Source organism: Cryptomeria japonica, chromosome 8 (assembly GCF_030272615.1).
Source record: "Cryptomeria japonica chromosome 8, Sugi_1.0, whole genome shotgun sequence".
Classification (NCBI taxonomy): Eukaryota; Viridiplantae; Streptophyta; class Pinopsida; order Cupressales; family Cupressaceae; genus Cryptomeria; species Cryptomeria japonica.
The window spans coordinates 121,817,229-121,842,336 of NC_081412.1; the positions used below are offsets into that span (position 1 = coordinate 121,817,229).

General features: G+C 38.0%; 1 protein-coding gene across 1 annotated transcript in view; it reads right to left on the minus strand.

The window, feature by feature from the left end:
• The window catches only part of LOC131857394 (uncharacterized), a 68,094-nt gene extending 57,932 nt beyond the window's left edge, over positions 1–10,162 (minus strand). The window contains exon 1 of the mRNA XM_059209917.1: positions 9,775–10,162. Coding sequence (XP_059065900.1) covers positions 9,775–10,031 — 257 coding nt within the window. The 5' untranslated portion in view covers positions 10,032–10,162. The remainder of the gene's footprint in view (positions 1–9,774) is intronic.
• Positions 10,163–25,108: the final 14,946 nt, after the last annotated feature.

The window sequence follows — 25,108 nt, forward strand, 5'->3', positions numbered from 1 at the left end:
CATTTACCTATTTTAGTTACTCCAGGGGTTTTATACACTTTATTTTCCTTGAGAGTGATCGGCATATTACTTACTTGAGGATCAGGAGGTGTCTGGTAATTATTCGGTGGTACCAAAGTTGTCAAGGGTTCCCTAGGCTTCTTGTAGGTTTTACTTATCAAATTATAGGTGTTTCCTTTAAGTTACTATTGTGTGACATACACTTCCTCAGTTTCTGACTTAGATGAATCTTCCTGCTGAAAAGGGAATATATGACTCCACTACTAGAGCAGTGGATCCTCGAATATTTCCAATATGCTCCACTACTGGATTTTCCTGTATCGGGATTGTTGATTGTCTAGGGCTTTCTAAAAGTAAGGCAGTGTCATAGTTGGTTGGAAATATTTCCCTCCATGCAATTTGCTCACTAAATTCTTCTGATTGTTGTAAGTTCATGACTTTGGATTGGAAGATATCAGTCGCTATTTTAAACTGCGGACAATCTTTTTCTGCATGTCCAGTTGTATTATGAATTCTACACCAATCAGTCAAAGCGCATTCTATCAAATTAATTCTGGCAGGAGGATTATTTTCCACAGCTGGAGAATTATCTAAAGGTGAGACTATCCCTCCATTATTTGGTCGAGAGTTCCAAGGTCTCGGATGTCGATTCTAATTATACCTTTGTTGTGAATTGAAATTCCCTTGGTCATATCCTCTATTGTTATAATTTTGACTTCTTAAGACACTTCCGTAGACAATTTCCTTAACATGTCAGAGATCTCCTTAATTTCTTGTTTATTACTGTGATCTTCCTAGTTGTTTACCTCGGGAGTCTGTGAGAAGAAAGAACCTCCATTATTTGGGGTCACTTCAGTGATTGCTGGTCCAGGATGTACTACTATGGCTTTATTATTATCCGGAACTGCTTGGTTTGGGAAAGTACTTTGGGGAAACCCAACTAGTCTTACCCCATGCACAGGTTGCGGTACAATATTTCCTACTGGCACTATCATATTATTATAACCAGACCTGTGGCCGGACCATACCCAACCTGTCCCATTTCCTTATTAACGTTTATAGTTTCAGCATATGCTTCTGACAGGGTTGTAATCGCTGGAATTTTCCTCTTTACAAACATCGATGTTAAGGGATCCATAGCTGCATAATATACTGACAATGCGGCTGGTTCCGCTAAAGTGTATGGAGCTTCAAGCTTTGAGTAAGCTCTGTGAAATCTATCATTGAAACTACAAATTGGCTCATTTGGCTCCCTACGGATTAAGGCGAACTGATGGTATAACGTAGCAGGATCTATAAGTGCCTTAAATCTTGACAAAAATGCGGCTTCTAGCAAATCCCAAGTTGTTACCGAGCCAGTAGGTAGATAATGTTCCACATGTGAGCCTCTTCACTTAGAGTATATGGAAACAACCTACATACAACATCTTCATGTTGAATTCGGGCTCTCCCACACATATCTTTGAAAACCTTAAGATGCACTTCTGCATCACCATGAATTTGAAACTTCAGACACAATTTGTTGGGATTTTTAGGTAAATCATGATAAACATTGAACTTGATAGGTGAATTAGCATTAAAAAACGCAATTGGAGGAGGTGGTGGCGGTGAATGCAATGGGGGCTGCAACTGATTTTGCGCCTGGCCTCGATTATTATTTACTAAATTTGGTCCAGCTGAACTAGCCCTAGGCCTTCTATTCCTCCTATTCGGTAACTCTTGAAACTGAACACCAAGATCACACGACCTAGACCTAGTCACTCTTTTATACTCCAACTTAAACTACTTAGGTTACTTAAGATCTAGTACTCCAGGCCCTCCTTCTAGCACCATATTCTGTTGATGTGAGTTTTGAGTTCGCTCAACATTCATAAACTTTTGCTTTCAACCATGAGTTTATGTTCTTGAAAGGTTTAGGGGACCTACACCTCAAGGCTCGAGACGTCTTATAAGACCCTGTGGTTTTACTCAGTAGCATACATCAACAGTTTTTATACGAGGGGATTCCGATTAGTTCCTTTAAGATAACCTAGTTCTTGCAGTTTCCGGAGGGTTATTTCCATTACAGTTCACAATTTTTAGGATATTTTGAAATAAAGACAAACAAAATGAACTTAAATGCTGAAATGAATTTTGATATCCTAAGCTAGTATCTCAATACATGCCTTTCTAAAGTAATAAGCAATGATAAAGAAGAATTTTACAAATAACCAGAAATATTCTCTCAATTATTTATAAAACTGTGCGATTTGCAAATGAAAACACTGAATCAAACAAAGTCAGACATATAACACACCGGAAGCCCGCGCAGAGTTATATTTTACTTCATACAAAACAGTGAAATGCAATCACATATCATCAGCTATAAGTTCAGACTTTATCATCACTATTACTTGCAAAGAACAGACACCACTGAAACAACTATTTCGTAGGAGAAACAAGAAAAGAGGCTCGAACTTGTCAGAGCTCTCGCAAGTCTACAAATCTCAAACTGTTTTCAAAATGAAAAATATTCTGCTTTTATAGCAGACTTTCAGCAAAAGGACAAAATATTGACACCTAAACATTATCCTTGCTCCTGGTCAACGTTTGACTTTTCTCTCTACTCGGTCGTTTCCAACTATTGCTCCCAATACTGTTGAAGGCTTGTCAAAACTTGGGTCATCTCTTTACTCTTAGACTGTTTTACGACGAACAGATTGTACTCTTGCACTCGACACTTTACCCACACCGGTTCTATGTTTTGCTCTTCCTCAAAAACTTGGTCTTCGTACTGCCTTTACCAGCTTTGGATTTGTCCTATGTCTCCTAAAACCCGCACATCGACAACTCTGCCTAACTTTGATGCTCTCCTATTCCATTCATCTTCGAATTCTTCTAATATCGCCTCTTCTCCCGTCTCGATTATGTCTTCCGCCTGTCCTCCCATCAACATTTCAATGAATTTGGCATTTTGGTGTTTGGCCTCTAGTGCTTCCTCCTAAGGAGACGATAGTTCGTGGGAAGGAAAAATCACGATTCCATGTTTAGGTGATCGATCTGGATAATCCAGAAGAGGGGCAGCAATCTGATGATGCTCCCAAGTCTCCAGTTTCAGACTCGCCTCATGAGAACATTCCACCAGTTTCCATTGAGACGCCTCTTTCTCCTCCTGATTTGATTGTGGATGAGTCTCCTCAGAATGCAATTCTCATTTCAGCATACGAGCCATCTCCTGATCATCAACAAGAGAGTGTGTTGAAAGTTCCTAAGGATATTCCTACTTGCATCCAGTTATCAGAAATTGATACTTCCACTTCTGGTTTTGAAGAATTCATGAGGCAATCTTCATGCCCATTGGTAACTGAGCAAACCATGGTCGCTGTCCAAACAGATATTCCTCCCAAGATGACCACGGTGATTCAAACAAAAACTGCTTCTCCTTTGCCTATGGCTGCTACTGGAGGGGAGTTGATGACTTTGCCTCCATGGCTCAGTTCTTTTACTCCAAAAAGGAAGAAGCAAGAAATCTCACTTGATGCCTTTGATTACCAACAACTGAAACAGTCCAGATCCAAAGTTGCTAAGAAGGCCAAGACTATCTCCAGAGTAACTGTTGATAGCAACAAGATAACGATAGCTGAAATTGTGGAACCTATTGCAGATAAGCCACTTGATGAAATGTCAGCTACCGATTATAAGGTTACAAGGATAGAGTTGGGAAAACAGACGCATGAGGTCATTAAACATGATGCTCAGTTTTCTATTGCCTCATTGGTGCAAAGGTGTGATGAGCTTCTAACGAAGAAAGACAAGCTAGAAGAGGAAAACCGACAACTTATGGCAGCCATTCATAAAATCACAAAACCTACTGCTGAAGGCTCTATAGGTTCTTCTGGTTCCCAAGAATCAATTCATGGAGTGGAAAGGGCTGCTCAGAAGGTACAAGCACTGGATTCCTAGGTTGATCAGCTTCATGATCTATGTGCACAGGTAATGAAAGACATTTTTCAAATAATGTCTAAGTTGGAGACCATTGAGGAGAAACTGGATCAGACTTCTAATACTTTCAAAAAGAATCTGGAAAGTGTTGAAAGAAGTTTGACAATCTGGCATACCATGCCCCAACAACAGTTGAGTGTTCTACAGGAGCATGCCATCATCTCTTCCAGGATTATGTACTTGGAATTTGAAGAACTCTTGGAAAACAAGGCCCTTGTTCTTAAATCCCTCATTGAGGAAATCGGTGATGCAAAGAGATTTCGAGGCGAAGTTTACCGAGATATTGTCTCACATTGTGAAAGGGCCTCTTGTAACATAGTAAGTCAGGATGGAGAGCTAATTCCAGAAGAAGAAGTTCTTGCTGATTTACAAATGAGGATTCATAATGAATGGAGGAGCGAACAATTCTCGGCCGCTTCAATTCAGACATTGATGAAACACCGAGTCTTTCTGCATGAAATCCAGTTTATCCTGGATAAAAACAATTCTGTGCTCCTCCGGTGTCATGACACTATTGTGAAGACCATGGTTGTTGCCAAGAACACCCATGAACCAAATCCCGAGGAACTACAAACGAGCATCCGGAAATTTCAAGGATTTGTGTCTTCACGTGCTTCAACTTAAGTGTTTTTCAACACTTAGTTGAATTTTCCCTCTTTTGTAATCTTTAGTTGTAATTTTGTTTTGACAGGTTACATGTAAAAGTATTTTTTGTAAAAAGCAAGTTACACATTACTTGCACTTTTGTAATTACATGTAAGGCAACTACAAGTTGTGTCCGATTAGGACTGTAGTTGGAATAACTCCTAGTTAGTTAATGAAGTCTTAGTTAGTTATTGAATAAGTCTTGGTGGTTGAGAGAATCTCTCAAGTTAGTCGGGATCCTCCCACCTTTTTCTCAAGTCTCCTCTTCTATAAATACTTGAAGGGTCTATTGTAATCGATATCTTTTTGGAAAGCAAGCAAAAACTCTGCCAAATTTACAGCAAGAAGTCTTTGAGCTTATGTATGTGAATTGAAAGTTTTGAAGAATAATAAAGAAGGATTACTCAAGTTTTGAGTCTTTGAGCTACATGTTTGAGTTTGAATCTTTTTATTTCTTCTATGCAAAGTGTTTCTAAAGGAGCTTAGTCCAATCTAATTTGAAGTCTTTGAGCTGCAAGTAGAGAAGATTAATTAAAATAGGAAAATCTCTAGAAGGAGCAGCAAGTCTTTGAGCTTGCGTCTATTCTTGAGGAAAAAATTATTGTTTGATAAGAAATAGCAGCAAGTCTTTGAGCTTGCATTAGTTCTTGTCTTTGTGTTGAAAGAATAGATTATTCCAGTCTTTGAGCTGTTGTCTTTTATTCGTTGTAAAATTTAGTATAGCAAAGGGTAGATAGGACTTCACATAATCAAGTCTTTGAGCTTGATATTGCTGTCATGTCCCAAAGGAAGTGACGGAAGTCTTTGCACTTTTAGGAAACTTCATTTCCTTTCTCTCATTTTACTTGAAAGTGGTTACTGTTGTTCATATTCAATCGCTATCCTTTTTTGTGAAGAAAAAAGGATATTGTCTTTTTTGAAAAAGGAGAAAGATTGCTATCCCATCCTATTTTATTTTCAAAGTTGTAGTTAGATAGGGGGAGTCTTCCCTTAATTAGGAGAGTTTTTACTCGTGTGTTGTGGTTGAAACCACAATTTTGTATATTTCCCCAAGTGTACAAAATTTTCAACCAACATGCTTATCACTCGCGCGAAAAAATAAAGGCAAAAAGAACTAAGCTTGTCGACATGGGATAAAGGAAGACAAGTTGAGACACATGGACGCCGACTGATTTTTAGAAGACCTGTTCAAAAGGTTGTTTGACGAGTCGAGGTGAATTGGCAAGCAAAGCTGGCAGTTCCTAGGGAGTCGTCTCAGCAAATCTTATTGCCATGACAACAAGAAGTTAAGATTTTAGAGGCATAAAAGGATAAGAATGATTTCTGAGTTGGCTATAGAGTGATCAAGGGCCTGTCAATAGGATCAAAGGATGCATATTGTTAGGGATTCTCAATAAGATAAATCAAGGAACTATCTCCGAGCATAATTCAAAAGATAGTGATTCAGTGTCCTGAAAGGGATTCTGAAGCTGAAATTTTGCAGTCAAGGAACAACAAAATCAGAACAAAATCGTTCACGTAAGGTGAGCCTTGTCAGAAAGCAGTGGATTGACAGCTTGAAGATGACGGTATCCTGGGTTTGATAGGCATGATTTCCTAAGTCTATAGCTGGCAGGATGAGTAGAAAGCATTGAAATAATGATTTTTCACATGCATGAGCACCGCCAAGCGAAGTATTTTTTATTATAAATACAGCTAGGTGGTGTTTTCAATTGGTAGAAAGAACAAAAACCTCATTATCTTCTAAAAAGGTTTCAAAATGACAAGGATGATTTTTGAGCAGTATCGTGCAAGAAGTTACAGTGAGCTCTATGATACCAGATGGAAATCCTTTTTGAGTGAGTATGCTTATAGTCAGTGGAGCCTTAAAAATGGGGAGGATAGTCAGTGGAGGCTTGAAATTCATTTTTCATCTGAAAAAGCCCTGCATGACACATCCTCTGCTTCTCCTCTGCCACTGGTTGGTAGGGGATTTTAGGAAGGATCTCACAAAGGGGCAGGAGCGGAACAAGGTTGGGTTGGAGGCAGCAACCAGTCATCTTTGCAACGGCATGGAAGTTGCGACGCCCCCCCTTGTTATTATGTTCCTCTATGAGCTCCTCTTTCCATTTTCTCTGATCCTGGGAATGAAGGTTGAAGCTCCTCCTCTAGTTTAGGGGCGACTTTACTTCTTGTCGGGATCTAATTTCCCTTCTGGGAAGGAAAATGCTCTGTAGGACAGAACGACGCATCTCACAATCCATCTGGAGGCATCAAGGGTGATAGTGGCACGGCTCAAAAAGTTTTGTTTCTACCAAAATGCAGTTAGGAATTTTGGTTCTACCTCATCATCAATGCTAGTGTGGGCAGTTTTGGGGAAATCGTAAAGAATATTTTGTACCAGAATCACAAGTGGTCTTATGGGCTTGTGACAGGTGTCTCTTCTGGCCCGAAGCTTGTTTGCTCCCTTGTTTCTATAAAAGAAAATTCAAGGCCATGAGACGGGGGTCGAGAAATTTGGTCCAAAATTTGGTTCCAAATCCTTGGTCATGTATAGTGAGTCTAGGTGAAATGAGAAAGCTGTAAAAGACATTTACAGAGCAATAGATAAGAGTCTTGTGTCTATTTTCTTGCAGGTTCTTGAAGGAGTTATATGTAAAATGTTTTGTAACAGAGAGTAGCAGATTAAGTAAATAAAAACATGTTTCAAACCCATTTATCCAGCATGTAATTCTATCATGTTTTGAGTGAGTAGAATCAAGGGTTTTCTCATTCATTGCACTGTTGTGGTGTATGTATTTTGAATTTTCTGTTCATGCTTTGATCTAAGGAGTCAATTAAATGCTTGAGTGGAATTGCAGAGTGGTAGGGCTTATGCAGGGGTTCAAATAAACAGTTTGGGTTGGGATATGCATATGAGAAATATTGTAAGGCAATATTTTCTTAGATCTCATGCTATTAGATAAAATTTTGTTATATTTTCATTCTGTCTTGTAAATTCAAGTGCCCAATGGATAAAGCACTGATCACAGTTTGTAACTGTCTTTTATGCCAGTTTTGTGCTCAAAACTCACTGACAGCTTGCTGTTAATTTGCTGAATATCATAATATCTTTTCATTTTTACGCAGATTACTGTTTACTAAAGATATCTCATGCTCCAAAGACAGTTGAGGATCACTGAGAACTAGCCATTCTATAGCATTCTCCCTCTTTGTTGAGCCCTTTTAAATGAGATTGTCTGTTTTGTTTTAATGTAATTTGCCAGAATGGTGCAGAGGTCGCAAATGCATTAAGGGATCACCCTCCCGGGCTTTGCAGAGCCCAAAGTGCAGAAGGGTTTGCAGACCCTTGTCAGTTGGTCCAAGTTCTTGAGGATTTTAACAGTCAGAGTTGGCTTCTCCACAAATAGTTATAAGAATCAGCTTGGTCTCTGTCTCATTGCAGTGCAAACCTCTTTTTTGGGGGGGAAACAACATAAAGCATAGCGCCTGTTACTAACAGCAGTTAGGAACCGAATACATTCTTACATGAATTTTAAGAGTTCACATACTTCTTGTTGCACTACTGCTCTTTTGAAGTTTGAGTGTGGGCAGTAGCATAGTTGGAGTATGAAACAAGATATGCAAAAATGTGAGAATGTTTAAGATTGCACAATGAATATATGATGTTGGCAGCCATAGAGCTATAGAATGCATCAATTTGCAACTTCAGATTGTTGTTTCAATCCTATAAAACTTGGGGACAGCATACAAGGAAAAAGAAAAATCGATGTTGATGAATCATGATTGGCATATCCACAACAATTACAGATCACTTTTCCTTGAGTGGGATGGTTTTGCGGTTGCCATCCTACACCAGCTTAGGAAGACTATTCAAGTCAATCTTCAGAAAATGACTTCAATCTTGAGCAAGAAGTGGATGTATATATATATGGTGCAAAATGTCCTCTTCTACACGAAAGTGAGGGTATTATCCAAGCTTATCATACTATTAAGAGCCTTATCATATTAACTAGGTAAAATAGAAAAGTTCTCTCTAAATATCGCTTATTCTCAGCAGTAAGTTATATTTGAGATGCATTGATAAGATACCAATCAATTCAAAATTACAAAGAAATGCCATCCATGAATCTAAAAATAGATACACAACAACTTCAAATCAAACAGTTTGGCTTGATTCAGTCAAATTAGAGGAACAGATCACCTGAGCAGATTGTAGTTCACACGTACAAATTAGCCAACAATAATGGAGCTTGCTTTAAATTATGCATCACTAGGAGATAAAACCCTGGGGCATCTTTACACATGCTCAACCCATCTACACCAATGTTTACCCCTGGATTGAGTGGATTTGTGAGATTAATTTTAGTTCCAAGCTTGGTCACAAGTCAAAACTTATGGATTACAGAGTTTAGACAGATCATAACATATATATTATACATGGTAAAAAGAAAAAAAATCCACTTTCCCATTAGAAGGGTATTATACATGACCACCATGAAGTCAAAACTAAAGGTTTACAAAATTTGAACAATATCTATAAAGTAAGTTGAAATAATCTGCATGTTCCCACAAGAGGAATCTCCGATGCCAGCCAAGGATACTGGCTAGGCCGTGATATAAAAGACCACTTCTCTATGTTCACCTAAACTGCATCAACTGATATAGGAAATTATTATATGGGTAAAAAGCATAAGGGTCTGATAGTTGACTATAGAAGAGGAGGAAAAAAAGGCAACAAAAAAAGGTAAAGATCGAGTTACGCAGATTACAATTCAATTAACTTAGTGCGGCTTCACCATGATGGGTGTTTTAAATAACCTACATATCATGTCCAAAGCTGATTCTGAATCTCTTCATGGATCAGGTACGATAGAATTGAATTAAACTCATCTTGAACAAGAATTGTCTGTCTTCGTGGAACAGATAAGCTTACAATTGAATTATACTCATCTTGAACAGGAATTTTCTAAGTCTTCATAAAGTCAACGACAATCGTCTAGTTTGGCAGTTTCAAGTAAATTCAAAGGCCCAACATAGAATTCTAAGCATCCATACTTGTGCATTCTCTAAAACTATTTATTTTCAATTAATTTTTGCTAAAATTGAAAATATTCAACTGTATTTCAATTGTAATTCAATAAGACAGAGTGCGCAGAGAGAACATACGGTAAGGCAAAAGGGTGTACGATAAATGTTATATTGTGTTTATAGTAGCGAAGCGCTTCCTTCAATGGCCACCATGAATCCCTGCTGTCTGGACAGAGTGGGTCAAAGAATGCCTCGACAAGTACCGAATCGGCGGATATTCTATTCTTATACACAAATCCATCGTATCTTGGAGGAATGGGAAGCTGCGATGCAGTCCTTACTACAACTGACAAAGTCACCAACACTGACAATACAATAGCCTTTCCTGTTACCATTGCTGCTTGCACTCCGAACTCTCTTCTCAGGGGCAATTAATGAATATGTAGATAACGACAAGGGGCAATGGGGCGGTGTATTCTATCGGCCTCATAGATGGCACCCACCCGGCAAGGCAAAGAAAATTAGAAGAAGAAGAAGAATTTTTAACGTTCGCGGGGTTAAATATTGGAAGTTAGGAGACAATCAGTCTTGCCATCAGGCTAAACATTGAAAGTTTATGAGACGGTCAGTCTTGTCATTGTTGATTTTTGCATTCGGTTTTTTTCTATACAAATTACAAATTGAAGATGAGCTCCCACTATTTCTCAACAGATCATTTATTGAAAACACTGAACCAAGAACCAGCTATCAAAACATTATCATATTTGCTCACGATGTCTCTATAAGCATCACACTCCAAAATGAAGTGTCTTTCATACTGAACTACCCCAAAAGTGCAAAAGCTACGAACCCTTTCTTCCCAAATTTCTTTTGGCCTTTTCCACTATCCTATTTCACATCGAAGTTGATGAGAGTTGGTTCTCAAAAGAACAATAAGGATTTTGACCCTCCAAGGGATACAAAACTTTATGTATGCTTTTTGAAAAGGATCATATGTGGGATTGAACTCCTCAATATAATAACTATTTTTCCTCCCTAGCTCTGTACTCCAAATATACTTGCTAAACTTATCTATAACAAAAGCCTTAATCTATTTTTTGCCTATGGGGCACGCATTTAAATAAATATTTCATTTACTCATTCATTTGTTGTTTTGTCTCATCCGTGTCTATTTCCTTTTGCTCAAGTTGTCTCCAAAAACCATCTTAGGCCATCTACTTGCTTCCATTTTTTCAATTCTTTTTATAAATCCTATGAGACGCATCATAGCTATTGCTTCAATACGAACTGCCCCTACTTCACTCAACGAAATATCATAATTAACTGAGCTTTTAATTTTAAACTTGCTTGTGATCGTGCGCTTCTGAATTTTCTCAATTTGTTTCCACTTTGAAATAAAGGTGGTGCTAGCCCATAATTCACACCCATAAAGAAAACTAGGAGCACAAGCAGACTAGAAAGAACCCGAGTAGTTTTCCAATCCCAAAGTTCCACCTCTCTACATATGTTTTGAAGAGCATATAATGCTTTCCAACCTCCTAAAGTTCTCTTATTTCTACAGCCTTTCCAATTTAGCTTATTGTTGAAGTCAAATCAAAGATATTTGTACTCCTTGACTTCTTCAAGAATATTGCCTCTAAAGTGGAACTTATGCTGACTTGGCTTTCTTTTGTTAGAGAAAATCATGATTTTAGTCTTGCTAATATTAACTTGCATCCCCGCAATATTACAAAAGTGTTCAAGGGCAAATAAGTGTTCTTGCAACCCTTGAGTAGAATTTGCAATCAAAATAAGATCATCAGCATAAAGAAGAAACCTTATCATGAACCCCCATAAGCAAATCTCATCACCATCTTGTGAATTTAACCATTCCTCAAGCTTATCAACATAGAGACCAAAAAGAGCAGGGGGTAAGGGGCACCCTTGCTTGACCCCAATGTTGTTTTGAAAACTTTTTGAGATGCTAGTTGAAGTTCTTATTTTAACTTTAACCTCATCATAAAGCTATGGACAACCACCCTAAGATGCAAAGGAATCTCAAGTTCTTTTATTATATGTCATAGTTTATCCCTAGGGACCATGTCAAATGTCTTTTTGAAATCAACAAACAACAAAAGGCTTCGTCCCCATTCTCCCAAACCTTTTCAATTAAGTGCCTCAAAGTGATGACATGGTCAATTGTTGAGTGTTTGTGTTTGGGCCTAAAACCTGCTTGTCCTTTTGCACGCTTATCTTTTTCTTCTTTAATAATTAGTAATTCACCCTAACGAGGTGCAATGGTTACACAAATAGAAATATATAGTTTGGGTAATTTATTTGGAGGGTCAAGAAATTGTAGAAAATGGAAATTGTCTTTATTATGAGTCATTGTGTAATATAAGTAAATCTTAGGTAATTTATTTGGAGGGTCAGGAAATCGTAGAAAATAGAAATTATCTTTATTAGGAGTGATTGTGTAATATAAGTAAATTGAATTTATAATGTAAAGATTACTGAATATGAACAAATAGAACTTAATTTGAACTGGCAAGTTGTGTGAAATGTTTTTTTAGGACTTTTTTTTATACCGTATGAAGAAGATTAACTTAAGAGATTGATATCGGAACACCAAACATTACATACAACTAAATTTTAAATGTCCAATTTAGATTCATTTTTGTGGTTTGCACCTCTTTGTTTCAAGTGATGACGAGGGGAAATAGGAGTGACTTCTAGCAAGTCTTATCACTCCTACCATTCATGGGAAGCATTTTGGCCTATTATTATCCCTACTTCTTATGTTTTGCTTAATCCACATATATGGTCACTTGTAGCTCATGACGGCAAGGGAAAAAGGTGATAGGAAAGGGTAGGCACAATAATGGTGGTTGTGTCACACCAATCGCAAGAGTTTAAAAGACTATTATCACTCGGGTCGCATTTAGAAAGACAAGGCAAGGGTCTTGTGGCTCCACTTCCAACATAAGCTATAGGTTGCCCAAGATTGTTTTATTTGATCTATTTATTTATTTATTTATTATTATTTTCTTTTTATGCTAATTCCCCTTCTATTCTACATATCTGAGTATGGAGGAAGTCTAAAGGAGGGTGTCAACTTAGTGGAAGCTATGAACCGCCTCACATACGAACTATTACTAATTTCTTATTCTTGCCCAAAGTGTAATAATATTTGCATAGGTTATAGCTATGGCTCAACCTTTATTATTTCTTTGTATTTATTTGTTTCCTATAGGTGTCTAGTGTTATAGATGCCCAATATTTCTCTATGAATAGCCTAATAATATGTTTCAAGTATGGCATTTTGTACAAATTTTAAAATAAAGGTACTCTTTTATAGGGCATTTTGATCTAAGAATTGGACTCGTTTTGATATAAAAACTCTTACTGAAACCACTCGAATAGATAAATTCATTGAAGCAAACACCAACCAAACTGAGAAGAGGAATGGATGTTTGGCCAATAGACTTAGCTCAATTCCTCCATTCGGCCCATACATAGATGATAAGAGATTGGAAACTTCTCTTACCAAATCCACTTCGAATCACTACCTTAATAGGAACCAGTAGAAGGAGTTTGTCTACTAGCGATGGCAATGAGAAAATACACACACAATTGGTAAACGCCATAAAACTCTCTCTGGTGCTCATAAAGCTATGAGTTGTTTTTTGCCCTGTTTGGCTTCTACTGTCCTAGATTTAAAATCATTGGAGTCATGCATTCAAAGGCGGTGCAACAACGCATTTATTAGCATTTATTAATCTACTTCAATTTTAGGTGGAGATTTTTGCGCTATGAAAAAATGTTGGCATAAGACAGAAGACAAATCAATGGTTATTCCCACCAATAATAGTCTATTGACTAATTACAATTGCCATGCTTTGGTGCACATATTTGTTTTGGGAATCTTTCTTCTCAGGATTAAGGGAGAGGGTTTGATGATGGTTAGGGCTATGTTGTGTGAGGGGCCCACGCTAGTAAAGGACATGTCAGCCAAAACTAAAAATACCACGTCGTAGATGGTCCAATTGGCAACCAAAAAAATGAATTATCACCAAATTTATGCATTTTTCCCAAGTCAAATCAAACGATTTCCAAAAACACCTTTATTTGAGGCAAAATGTATCATCGACCAAAATTTGAATGCGTGGTATTTGGGTACATGTTTACTGCTATGCCACTCTCTGCAAACTTTAAGCATAGTAAATGCACATATATTTCCCCATTACTATCTGTTGTCAGTCTTTTTGCAGACACTTTAGCACTATTTGCATCAAACAAGGTTCTCTAAAATTTCTTTGGAATAACATTCACTCTTCACAAAGGAACATGATAGTGTCCACCAACAAACCAGTTGTGGTGCACTTTAGGACTGACTACTAAGAGGTTCGAAGCCACTGTTGGTGATATATTTTTCATATATTCTAGTTTTTTTATCAACACTTCCATCTTGTAAGGACAACAAAACACTTCAAAACCCCAAGTAAGGTTGTCTTTCAACCTCACAATAACAATGATCCTCCATTGTATGTCTATTTCAATTGGTTTTGAAATTTTCTTTACAGTTCTGTAAATCTTGTTTCATGGAAATCGTTTAAGCATTTTATGACACTATATATTGTAAATCTTGTTTCATGGTGTAGCATCCTAAATTGTACTCCCTTATAATTTTGTCCTCATTTGGACCCTCACCTTGTCGTTTGTCCCCTGAGGCATAATTAGAACCCTGATTTTTCTCACACCATACACCAAACTCATTTTTTTCAACACCTACACTTTCTCCCCCAAGATTTTGAGTCCCTAATTGGTTAGGACCAGAGAGCTAGCACCTAGGTCCTTAGGGAATAGAGCACCCTTGCTTTGGTCCTCCCAATCATGGCCCATTTTGGGGTCTCTCAATGGTAACTTGAAATGGGTGGGAACCTAGATCCCATGTCAGATCATTTTAAAAAATTAGTTTATTTTTTGACCAAACATGTATAAAAGGAGGTCTACCCCTCTCATTTTGACATCAACATCTACAAATTCAATCTGATCAATCAAACATTCATTCAAATTCAAATGAGCAAGTAATCAATCTTCTTTCAAGCATTGGAGCAGAAGTAAAGTCAAGATTCAAGCATTAAAGATGACATTCATGTTCTATGTTTTATGAAGGCTACATGAAACCCTAATTCCTTATGAAGACAAACAAAACTTCATAAAAAGGTATATCATTAGTGTTTTAGACATTTTCAACATTTCCCTCAAAAAAGAAATCATTTCCATTACAACAATTCATTTGCATTTCAATTCTATTTCATGGTTAATTCCAAGATTGGGGTTTGACCTAAGGCAAACCCCTATTCCCAACCATTTTCCCTTCTCTATTGTGTACATGAATAGGTACAGAGCTATAATTTTTAGGATTGACATTATCCACAAAGATGAACAAGTTCCCCTTTGGACGATGAAAAGTTCACAAGATCAAAGTGACGGGCATTCTAGTCCCAACAATTCAAGACGACCTTTTGGGAACATATCTGAACACTCACATATTCTCATATCCAAGTTCATGGCTATGTTTGATGATTGTACCTCATTGTTTATGCATATTTACTTCAATTTACACACATTTACCCTAATTTCAACATTTTCACAACTCAATTTAAAAAGAGGGAATCGAACTCCAACCAGTGAATCTAATCAAAATTCTTAGCCCTAGGTAAAAGCACAATGTTGTGTCACACTTTTATAAAGGAAGTGGCCAACACAACTAAAATTGTTTAACTTCGATCGCATAAAAGTGACATTTCTAAATTGAATATCAAAATGATGTAAATTGATCAAATATAAAAATATTATTGAAATTTGTGTTTGTTATTTTAAAAAATAAAAATAAAAAAATATGAGATTTGTTTTATATATTCAAAGACAGCGTTTTTATTGCTGAAAAATGTTGAAAATCAGGAGTTCTAGTCAACATCACCAAACAAAATGAAAACGAATTTTTTTTTTTTCTGATTTTAATTTTCCAAATAGAGGACATATATATGCAGCGTTAAAAAAATTAAATTATATTTTGATGTATATTTTTCTCGTAATAATATTTTTAAGTCCAACATAGCTGAATTTGGTAGTTTTCATTCGATGTCACCTTTTGTCTACTAAATTTATGATTATCAAAAAAAAATTATACCCTTTTGGAGAAGATTCTCTCATCTAGTGTAAAATATATATTTTTTATTTTTTAATATCATTTAATTTTTTATTTAATTTCTAATCAGCTTCTTTTTTAACTTAAAAAACCTACTCGCAATGTTTAAATAATAAAAAATATTAAAATTAATCAAAATACTAAAAGAATTATATGTCTAGATTCGTGACTTCGAGCTCTACAAAAGGGTATTTTTGGATTTTTGTAAAAAAATATTCTGCTTGAAGAAAAATTGAGCAGAAGTGATTATATTTTGAAATACAGACAAAATAGGTGATTTCGCTGCCACATAGGTGAGTCTGGCCAAACTAAGTTCGACCAAACTATTTTGAATTGTTTTGAAAAATTCTAAGCTCAACTACTCACAGAAATCAGGATAATGTAGCCAATAGTCTGGCCAAACTCTTGGCACCATTTAGGTGCCACGCAAGTGACAAGGGGTGCCACGTGGCTATGAGGTAGTTCGGTCGGACTCAGTCCGACCAAATTCAGTTCGATCAAACTACCCCTAGTTAGCCCTAAGTGTGACACAACTTCATGTTTTTCCCCCCCTATCCTTGTTGATTTAAGGCTAGATCTATTGGATTCACCTCTCTTTAATGTAATTGGTCCCTAAGCAAAATTATTAGTGGTTTTACGATATTTTGGGTGAAACCCTAATAACTTTTCACCATATTACACATGGAAATCTTTTTAAGTGTTTCATGCCACTATATATTGTGTTTATGTGCACATTTCTTATGTGTGTGTGTGTGTGTGATGTTTTTTGGGTTTGTCACGATTGTTAAGGGTTTCATGCACCTATGTTTTGGCCAACTATGTATCTTCCAATTTTGGGTACCCCTTGCACAACATTACTCTAAGCATCATCGTCTACTCTGAGCAGTCGATTGTATGATACCCTCAAATGCTATATAGACACACACATATATAGTATGCAATATATATTCATACAATTTATATATCTGCAATATATATACAACCTGAGCTCCATAAAATGTCAACTAAAACTAATACGTTGAGCATAAAAAGGAAGAAATGCTTCTTCTTCAAAATGACAGAATTGGGAAGATGAAAGCATTGGTGAAAACTTCAGTATTGTGTAACATAACATGCTTTTCTTGTTTGAATTGAAATGTTAAGACGAATGGGGACTTTGAATTGGAATTAATCAACTTTAGAGGGTGGTTGTACAATTGGAATAACTTCATCCTACTAAACAAATTACCCATTCAAGATTAATATGCATTTCATCCATTACTAAGAACCTCTCAACTCATATTGATACATTTCATTCACTTTATAAAGCCTAACACTTCTAGCATTAATTTCATGCATGTCTATGTAAATACCCTCCAACAATATAAATTTGTCCACTTGCTTTGTATTGCTTATTTGTGAAAGTTAACTACAATATGGTTATAGCGTCGTAAATTGTACACCCTTAATTGGGTGGTACAATTTCACCCTTAGGTTAGCACCCGCCTTAGTGTGTTGCATTTTGCATTTTAAAATTTCCTTTAATAATTTAATTAATTAAATAAATTAAATCTAAAGTCCTCTTTTATCACTTCACATATCATAAAATTGGGCCCTTAACCCTAAGTGTGCCCCTTTTTATTATATCATTTTAATCAATTCATCAAAAACTTGATTAAGTCCTTTTTTGACCCTTTAAGGCCCAATTTTGCATATCTAAACACCTCAAATTGTCGCACTAAGCTAGAATTGACTTTGTAATCACGATACCATGCATCTCTAAAAATTTGGAAAAAAGTTGATCAAATCAGAGCGAGGCATTTTGGTCCCAACTTTTTCTCCCCAAATTTTGTGATCATGTTTTTTGCGGCATTATAATGTTTAAATCCAGATTCATGCAAAAATATATAAATTCTAGGTCAGCGTTTGATCAAAAATAAAAGTTACGGTTTCATATATATAACCTTTCCTTTCCTCATTTGAAGGATCCAACAACTCTAGAAATTGAAGGAGCCTCTTATGAAGTGAAAGTGCAGGTTTATATGAAGTCTTCAATCAACAAATCAAACGTTCATCAAGTCTAAATCAAACATTTTCATCATCCATTGAAGCTTTTAAGATATTAAAGAATAATAGGACATCATCCACTGTTGATTGGCTTGTACCTCTCCCTTAGGTTTTGGTATGGTTTCATGTTATTTTCATATCTTTATATGAGTTTCACACCACTTGCTTTTATATCTAATTTATTGCTTTAGATCCTGTAATGTCCCATTCTCATTGATGCTCTTTTAGTGGTCCATTAGCCTATTCCCAAGACCCGTAGGCTAGGTGGAATGAAGAATGAGGGTCTGGCATTGATGAAACAAGGACTTACTATTTTTAGTAAGTCAGGGAATGACCATTCTGGTGTTGTTGTCCTACAAAGTTCTCCATGTTTTGCCTCTGGATGCGATAATCATGCTTTTCTGAGCATTAATTCTTGACTTACTATGTTTAGTAAGTCAGGGAATGACCATTCTGGTGTTGTTGTCCTACTGAGTTCTCCATGTTTTGCCTCTGGACGCGATGATCATGCTTTTCTGAGCATTAATTCTTGACTTACTATTTTTAGTAAGTGGCAGTGTGGCACAATTCTATTTTTGGCAGTAGACGGGGTTCTGATTCTGCAGCAGTTTGGTGGTTGTCCCAACTCAGTTTCATCCTAGCAGTGTTAATAAACAGTACCAGAGCCATATGTGAAATAATTGAATATTAATTCCTTATCCTAAGGTTAATATTTAATTAATTTGATTATTAACGACTGATTTATTATAAATTGGGATTAATGCCTATTTTTCCTAAGTTATTGGCAAATTCATTTTTATTAGAGAGATATCAAAATATTGAGGAAGATGTTATATTTTTTACAACTTATCTCTAATTTCGCCAAAAGTGTTAACATGGGTCCAAGTCTTGGGCGTGAGGTTTGACTCTTACTCTAGGCGCTACACTGGGTCCACATGAAGATGAAATGCGATGCAAATGGGAAGTGGAATTTGCATTTGAATTTGAATGGTGAGAAGTTATAAATAAGAGCCTTGGGCTCTCATTTGGGATATCTTGAAAATTTGTAAGGTTATGTTGTCGGTTTGGCGACAGAACTTGAGGCTTCGGAGTGTGTCCCTAGTGCTACCCGGTTTTGTACTTGAAATACAGTACCTAGTTGTGCATTGTATTCTTCTACAATCTCAGAGTTTGCCATAGACATTTTGGTGTTGAAGTGATTCTGGAAACTTGCTGGTTTCGCCTGTGGTTGAAGCACATTTTTGCTCACACCTCTCTGCTGGAGTGACTGACAGTTATGGGTATCAGCCCTATCTTCCTTCCCAGTACTGGCGATAAACTTTGTAAGTTTATAGCATGTTTGTTTAAGTTTTGAATTTATTATGCCAAATCGAAATTCCTAGGCTAGGCGTGGGTTTTCTACCTTGCATTGGGATGCATGCAAATTAAATAAGGGTTTGTTTGGGGTGTTGTTTTGATCGGTTTCCATTGCATATGATGTGCGGTGGGTTTGGGACTAGTTTGAGCTGATTTGGATGTAAAATGAGGGAGTTATGAGTATTTTGGCATTTCTCTTGGCTGCTGGTCTGTACTTTCAACCTGCAGATTGGTTGTAATAGAAATTTCTATCTTTATTGTAGAAATCTGCTTTACTCTCTTTCTATCATCTCTATTATTGTAAGGTTAGGTAGTAGTACTACTAACCAGTTCTATCTTTGTAATTCTCATCCCACTGAATAAGTGGAAGAGGTTGGCTTGCCGCCTGATATGCAACAAATTTGTAATTTTCAGTCCTCCCGCTGAATAAGTGGTCGAGTGATAAGTTAATGCTATGGTCCTCCCGCTGAAATATGCGGTGGAGTGATTGTTTAATGTAATGTCCTCCCACTGAAATATGCGGTAGAGTGATTGTTTAATGTAATGTCCTCCCGCTGAAATATGTGGTAGAGTGATTGTACTTCAATTCCTTGTGGTTTCTCCTTGGTTGGTTTACCGCCAAGAGTTTGGTTTCTATCCTGCTGGATAAGCAGAAGGGGTTGGCTTGCCGCCTATGCATTGTAATTTTCAGTTTGATTATTGTTGTTGATGATCCCCATAACACCGTATGCTCTCACCCTCCCAGTCTGGGCTCTCGGTGAACAAAAGGTGGAAGGGTTCCCTTTCAGTTGTTTTGGTTTATTCCTCTAACCTTAACGAGTTAATTGTTGTGGATGAATTGTTATTGGTCTAAAAAAAATAAAAAAATTAGTGGGATATTACAGTGGTATCAGAGCTAATTTTCCTGCCAGCCTATGAGAGTCAGTGGGTTCAGAAGTCTCCATGAGTGACAAAGATGTCAGATACTACAACAGAGAGCAGAAGAGACAGCAGTTTCAGGTTCTGATAGTGCCGGAAGAGGATACTTTCTCAGAAGTACTGAGAAATGGAGGAAAGGATATTGATACTTTAGATTCAGTGGATTCAATGGCAGATAAGACTACAGAAACAAATGAGGCACCCGACAAGAAGGCAGAGAGGCAATTCAATGCCATGATGGACATGATGTCTTTACTGCTGACAAAGCTCAACCAGAACGTTGTTGGGGTCCCTAATCAGCCCAACAATGGACCGGAAGCCAACACTTCTAACACTCCTGTAGGCAATAGAAATGGGAGTAACAACGGGACTAACAATGGAGGTTCAGCCCCAAGGCCTTTACAACCTGTCTTTTTGCCCAAAGAAGTACAACGAGCTGAAACAGAGATACCCACAGCTGATGAGATAAGAAATAGCTACATGGAGTATGCTTCCCTTCCTGGTGAGATCCGAGATATCCTAACTCTAGATCAATTCATGAATTGGAAAATGAAAAGAGGAAGGAGGAATGACTACAAGTCTGCTGCCCCAAGAGATTTCTAGCAAGCTCTTGGAAGAGTGACCTTAGCACACTTTGATGGGAGCGCTAAGAGTACTTCCAGAGCATGGGTACAAAAGTTGGACAATTACTTGTCCTTGAGACCGATGCCAGAGGAGGATGCCATCAAGTTTGCTACCTTGCACTTGGATGGAGTGGCCCACGAATGGTGGTACCATGGGTTGGTCACCCTTGGTCACAACTTAGTCACCACCTATGCTGATTTCACCAACAAGCTAATTGAGAGATTTGACACCAGGGATCCAGAGGTGAAGTTTAGAGAACTTGCACAACTGAGGCAACAAGGTTCCTTGGACACTTACGTGACTGAATTCCAAAACTTGTCAGTCATGGTGAGTAGCATCTCAGAGAAGCGATTGGTTGTCCTTTTCACTGAAGGACTTGAAGAACCATTGAGAGGATGGGTCAAATCTTTTGATCTGCCCACATTGGCAGAAGCTATTAAAAAATCTATAAGTATGGAGTTGGCTGCCCCTAAGAGTAAAATTCAGTCTAAGCCTTTCCCCTTCAGAAAGGATAAGAAGAAATTCACTAATTAGACCAAGAGGTTCCCTCCGCGAATGGATGATGGGCTCCGTCAAGAGCTCTGGAGAAAGAATCTATGTTATTCTTGCAGAGAACCTTGGGTTCTTGGGCATAGGTGCCATGGAAAGGGGAATTTACATCAAATGGAATGCTATTCAGAAGATGGATCAGATTCTGAAATTTCAGAATAGCAGACTAAAGTTGAGGACAACGAGTATGAAGAGGCTCCTGAAGGGCCTGATTTTGGGTCAGAAGATAGAGGAGTGGTTGCTCAACTCTCGAGCATTCACAAAAATGAGTCTTTCAGAGTTTGGGGTGTGATCGGAGAGCACCGTGTCATAGCTCTCATTGACATAGGTGCAACACACAACTTCATTGATGAAAGGATTGTTGCAAAAAAGGGACTAGTGGCAGAGGAAGTTGAGGGCTTCAAAGTCATGGTAGCAGATGGCTCCACTATATCCTATAATAGAATGATTTCCAACATGTCTCTGAAGTTGGGAATCATGAAATCAGAGATGATTTCTTTGTGGTAAGCATTGGAGGGACTGATGATGCAGTCCTCGGGATTCAATGGTTGAGATCTCTTGGTGAGATCACACTAAACCTACAAACCATGGAGCTAAAATTCATGTCTGAAGGGAAGAAGGTAGTGTTGAGAAGAATGTCACATGGGGGACTTAAAGTTGTATCCTTGAAAAGAATGGAAAGGTTGATCCGCCATAATCAGGTGGAGTGGGCAGTAGAGTGTTTGATAATGCCTTCCAATCCATTGGTGGATAAGGGCAGCTATTCCTCAGATAATTCAGCAATAGTCAAGGATAGGAGCAAGATCGTGGTAATGCCTTCAGAACCACAACAAGAGCACCAAAATTATCCCAAAGACATCCAAGCCTTGATAACTAAGAGAAGCAAGGTGTTCGAAAACCCACCTCCTGGCAGACCTCCTGAAAGAGGTGTCGAGCATATTATTGAGCTTGAGGAAGGAGCTAAGCCAGTTATGACTACTCCTTACCGATACCCAAAAAACCAGAAGGATGAGATTGAGAAAGCAATTCAGGAATTGCTTGACATGGGTTACATTCGGCCTAGCAAAAGCCCCTTTGCTTTGGCGGTTGTTTTGGTGAGAAAGAAGGATGGGACCATGCGCATGTGTGTGGATTACAGAGCCCTGAATCATAAAACCATCAAGAATCGGTATCCTATTCTGAGGATTGATGAGCTACATGGGGCAGTGTTCTTCTCTAAGATTGACCTCAGATCGGGGTACCATCAGATTAGAATGAGAGCTTCAGATGTAGAGAAGACTGCTTTCAGGTGCCACTTTGGGCATTTTGAGTTCCTAGTCATGCCCTTTGATTTGACTAATGCTCCTGCTACATTCCAGTCATGCATGAACAGAATCTTCCAAGAGCAGTTGAGGAAGTTTGTTTTGATATTTTTTGATGACATCCTAATATTCAGCAGATCTTGGAAAGAACATCTTCAGCAGTTGGATGAAGTGTTGGGCATACTAGAATCTAAATACTTGTTTGCCAAGGAATCCAAATGTGAATTTGGGATGGAAGAGTTGCTCTACCTTGGTCACATCATCAGTGCAGGTGGTGTGAAGGTAGACCCTGAAAAGATTAGAGCTATCATTGATTGGCCTACTCCTGAAAACATAACACATCTGAGAGGATTTTTGGGATTGTGTGGATTCTATCAGAGATTTGTAAAGGGATATTCTTAGTTGGCTGCCCCCCTTACAGATCTTACCAAGAAAGGGGCTTTTGAATGGTCCGAAAAGGCACAGACAACATTTGAGCAATTTAAGAGGATCATGAGCTCCTGCCCAGTTTTAGCATTGCCCGATTTCACCAGGCCATTTGAGCTACAATGTGATGCATCTGGAGAAGGTGTTGGTGCGGTCCTCATGTAGGATAAGCACCCTATAGTTTTTGAGAGCAGAAAGTTGAGAGGTCCTGAGAGACTATATTCCATTTATGACAAGGAAATGCTTTCCATAATGCATGCACTTGCAAAATTCAGACAATATCTGGTGGGGAGCAAGTTCATTGTTAAGACTGATCACAACAGTCTTAAACACTTCATGCATCAGAAGGATCTAAATGAGAGACATCAGAAATGGGTGAGTAAGCTACAAGCTTACAACTTCTATATTGAGTATGTTAAAGGAAAAAACAATGTGGTGGCAGATGCCTTATCTAGGAGACCCCATTTAAGCTCACTCTGCGGGCTTACTGCTGGTTGGAAAGAGTTATTGCTTGCTGATTATGCCAAAAATTAGTTTACAATCAGCCTTATAGAAGGTACTTTTCATGATGAAAGGTACAAATTGGTTGAGGGATTGATACTGTACAAGGGAAGAATCTTCATAGTATCTGAATCTAAGTTAAAAGAGAAGATTTTGAAGACTTTCCATGATATCCCCCTTGCTGGTCACCAAGGTTATTTCAAAACATACAGGCAGATCCAAGAGAGATTCTCTTGGAAGGGGCTTAAAAATGATGTTTTGAGGTACATTAAAGAGTGTCATACATGTTAGAAGAACAAAGATGAGCACTCTCTACCAGCTGGTTTGTTACAACCCTTGCCTATTCCCGGTCAAAAATGGGAAAGTATTTCCATGGATTTCATCACGAGGTTGCCCCGGGCTCAAGGGAAGGATAGTATCTATGTGGTGGTGGACAGACTTACAAAGTTTGCTCACTTTTTCGCCATCACCAGCTCTTTTACAGCAGCTCAAGTTGCTGAAGTGTTCTTCCGGGAGGTGTTCAGATTGCATGGTTTACCAAAGAACATTGTGAGTGATAGGGACAACAAGTTCCTAAGTGCTTTTTGGCAGGAGATTTTCAGATTGTGTGGTACTATGCTCACTCCAAGCACCAATTATCACCCTCAAATTGATGGGCAGTCCGAGATAGTGAATAAGTGGTTGGAAGGTTATCTTAGAAACTATGTCTCGGAGCAGCAGAATACTTGGGTGAGATGGCTTCACCTAGAGGAGTATTGTTACAATTCTTCCTATCACATGTCCATTTGGATGTCACCATTCATGGCACTATATGGTTATGAAGCTCCTAGCTTCACATACTTGGTATTTAGTGATAGCAGAACCCCTCAGGCAAAGGATATGATGCAGTAAAGTCAGGATATTCTGAGAATTTTGAGGGACAATCTCCAGCATGCACAAAATTAGCAGAAGTTGTATGTTGATTAGCAGTGTATTGAGCGCACCTTTGAGGTGGGCGACATGGTTTATTTGAGGCTCCAGCCCTACAGACAGTCTACTCTCAAGAAGAGTGGGGTTGAGAAATTCAAGCCTCGATTCTATGGGCCTTTCAGAGTCAGCAGAAGGGTTGGAGAAGTGGCTTATGAGTTGGAATTACCAGCAAGCATCAGGATCCATAATGTATTTCATGTGTCTCGCCTTAAGAAGGAACTGGGACATAATGTTGTTGCTTCAGCTGAGTTACCTCCACTTGATGAGGAGGGAGAGTTGGTTTTGATTCCAGAAGCTATCCTTGAAATCAGGGAACGAACCTCGAGGAGAAGAGTGATAAGGGAATACTTGATCAAATGGAAGAATCTACCAGCAGAGGATGCTACATGGGAAAATTATGAGATTTTATTGCATCCAGCCTTACAGTTGCTTGAGGACAAGCAATTTTGGGGAGGGCGGACTGTAATGTCCCCTTCTCATTGATGCTCTTTCAGTGGTCCATTAGCCTATTCCTGAGACCCGTAGGCTAGGTGGAATGAAGAATGAGGGTCTAGCATTGATGAAACAAGGACTTACTATTTTTAGTAAG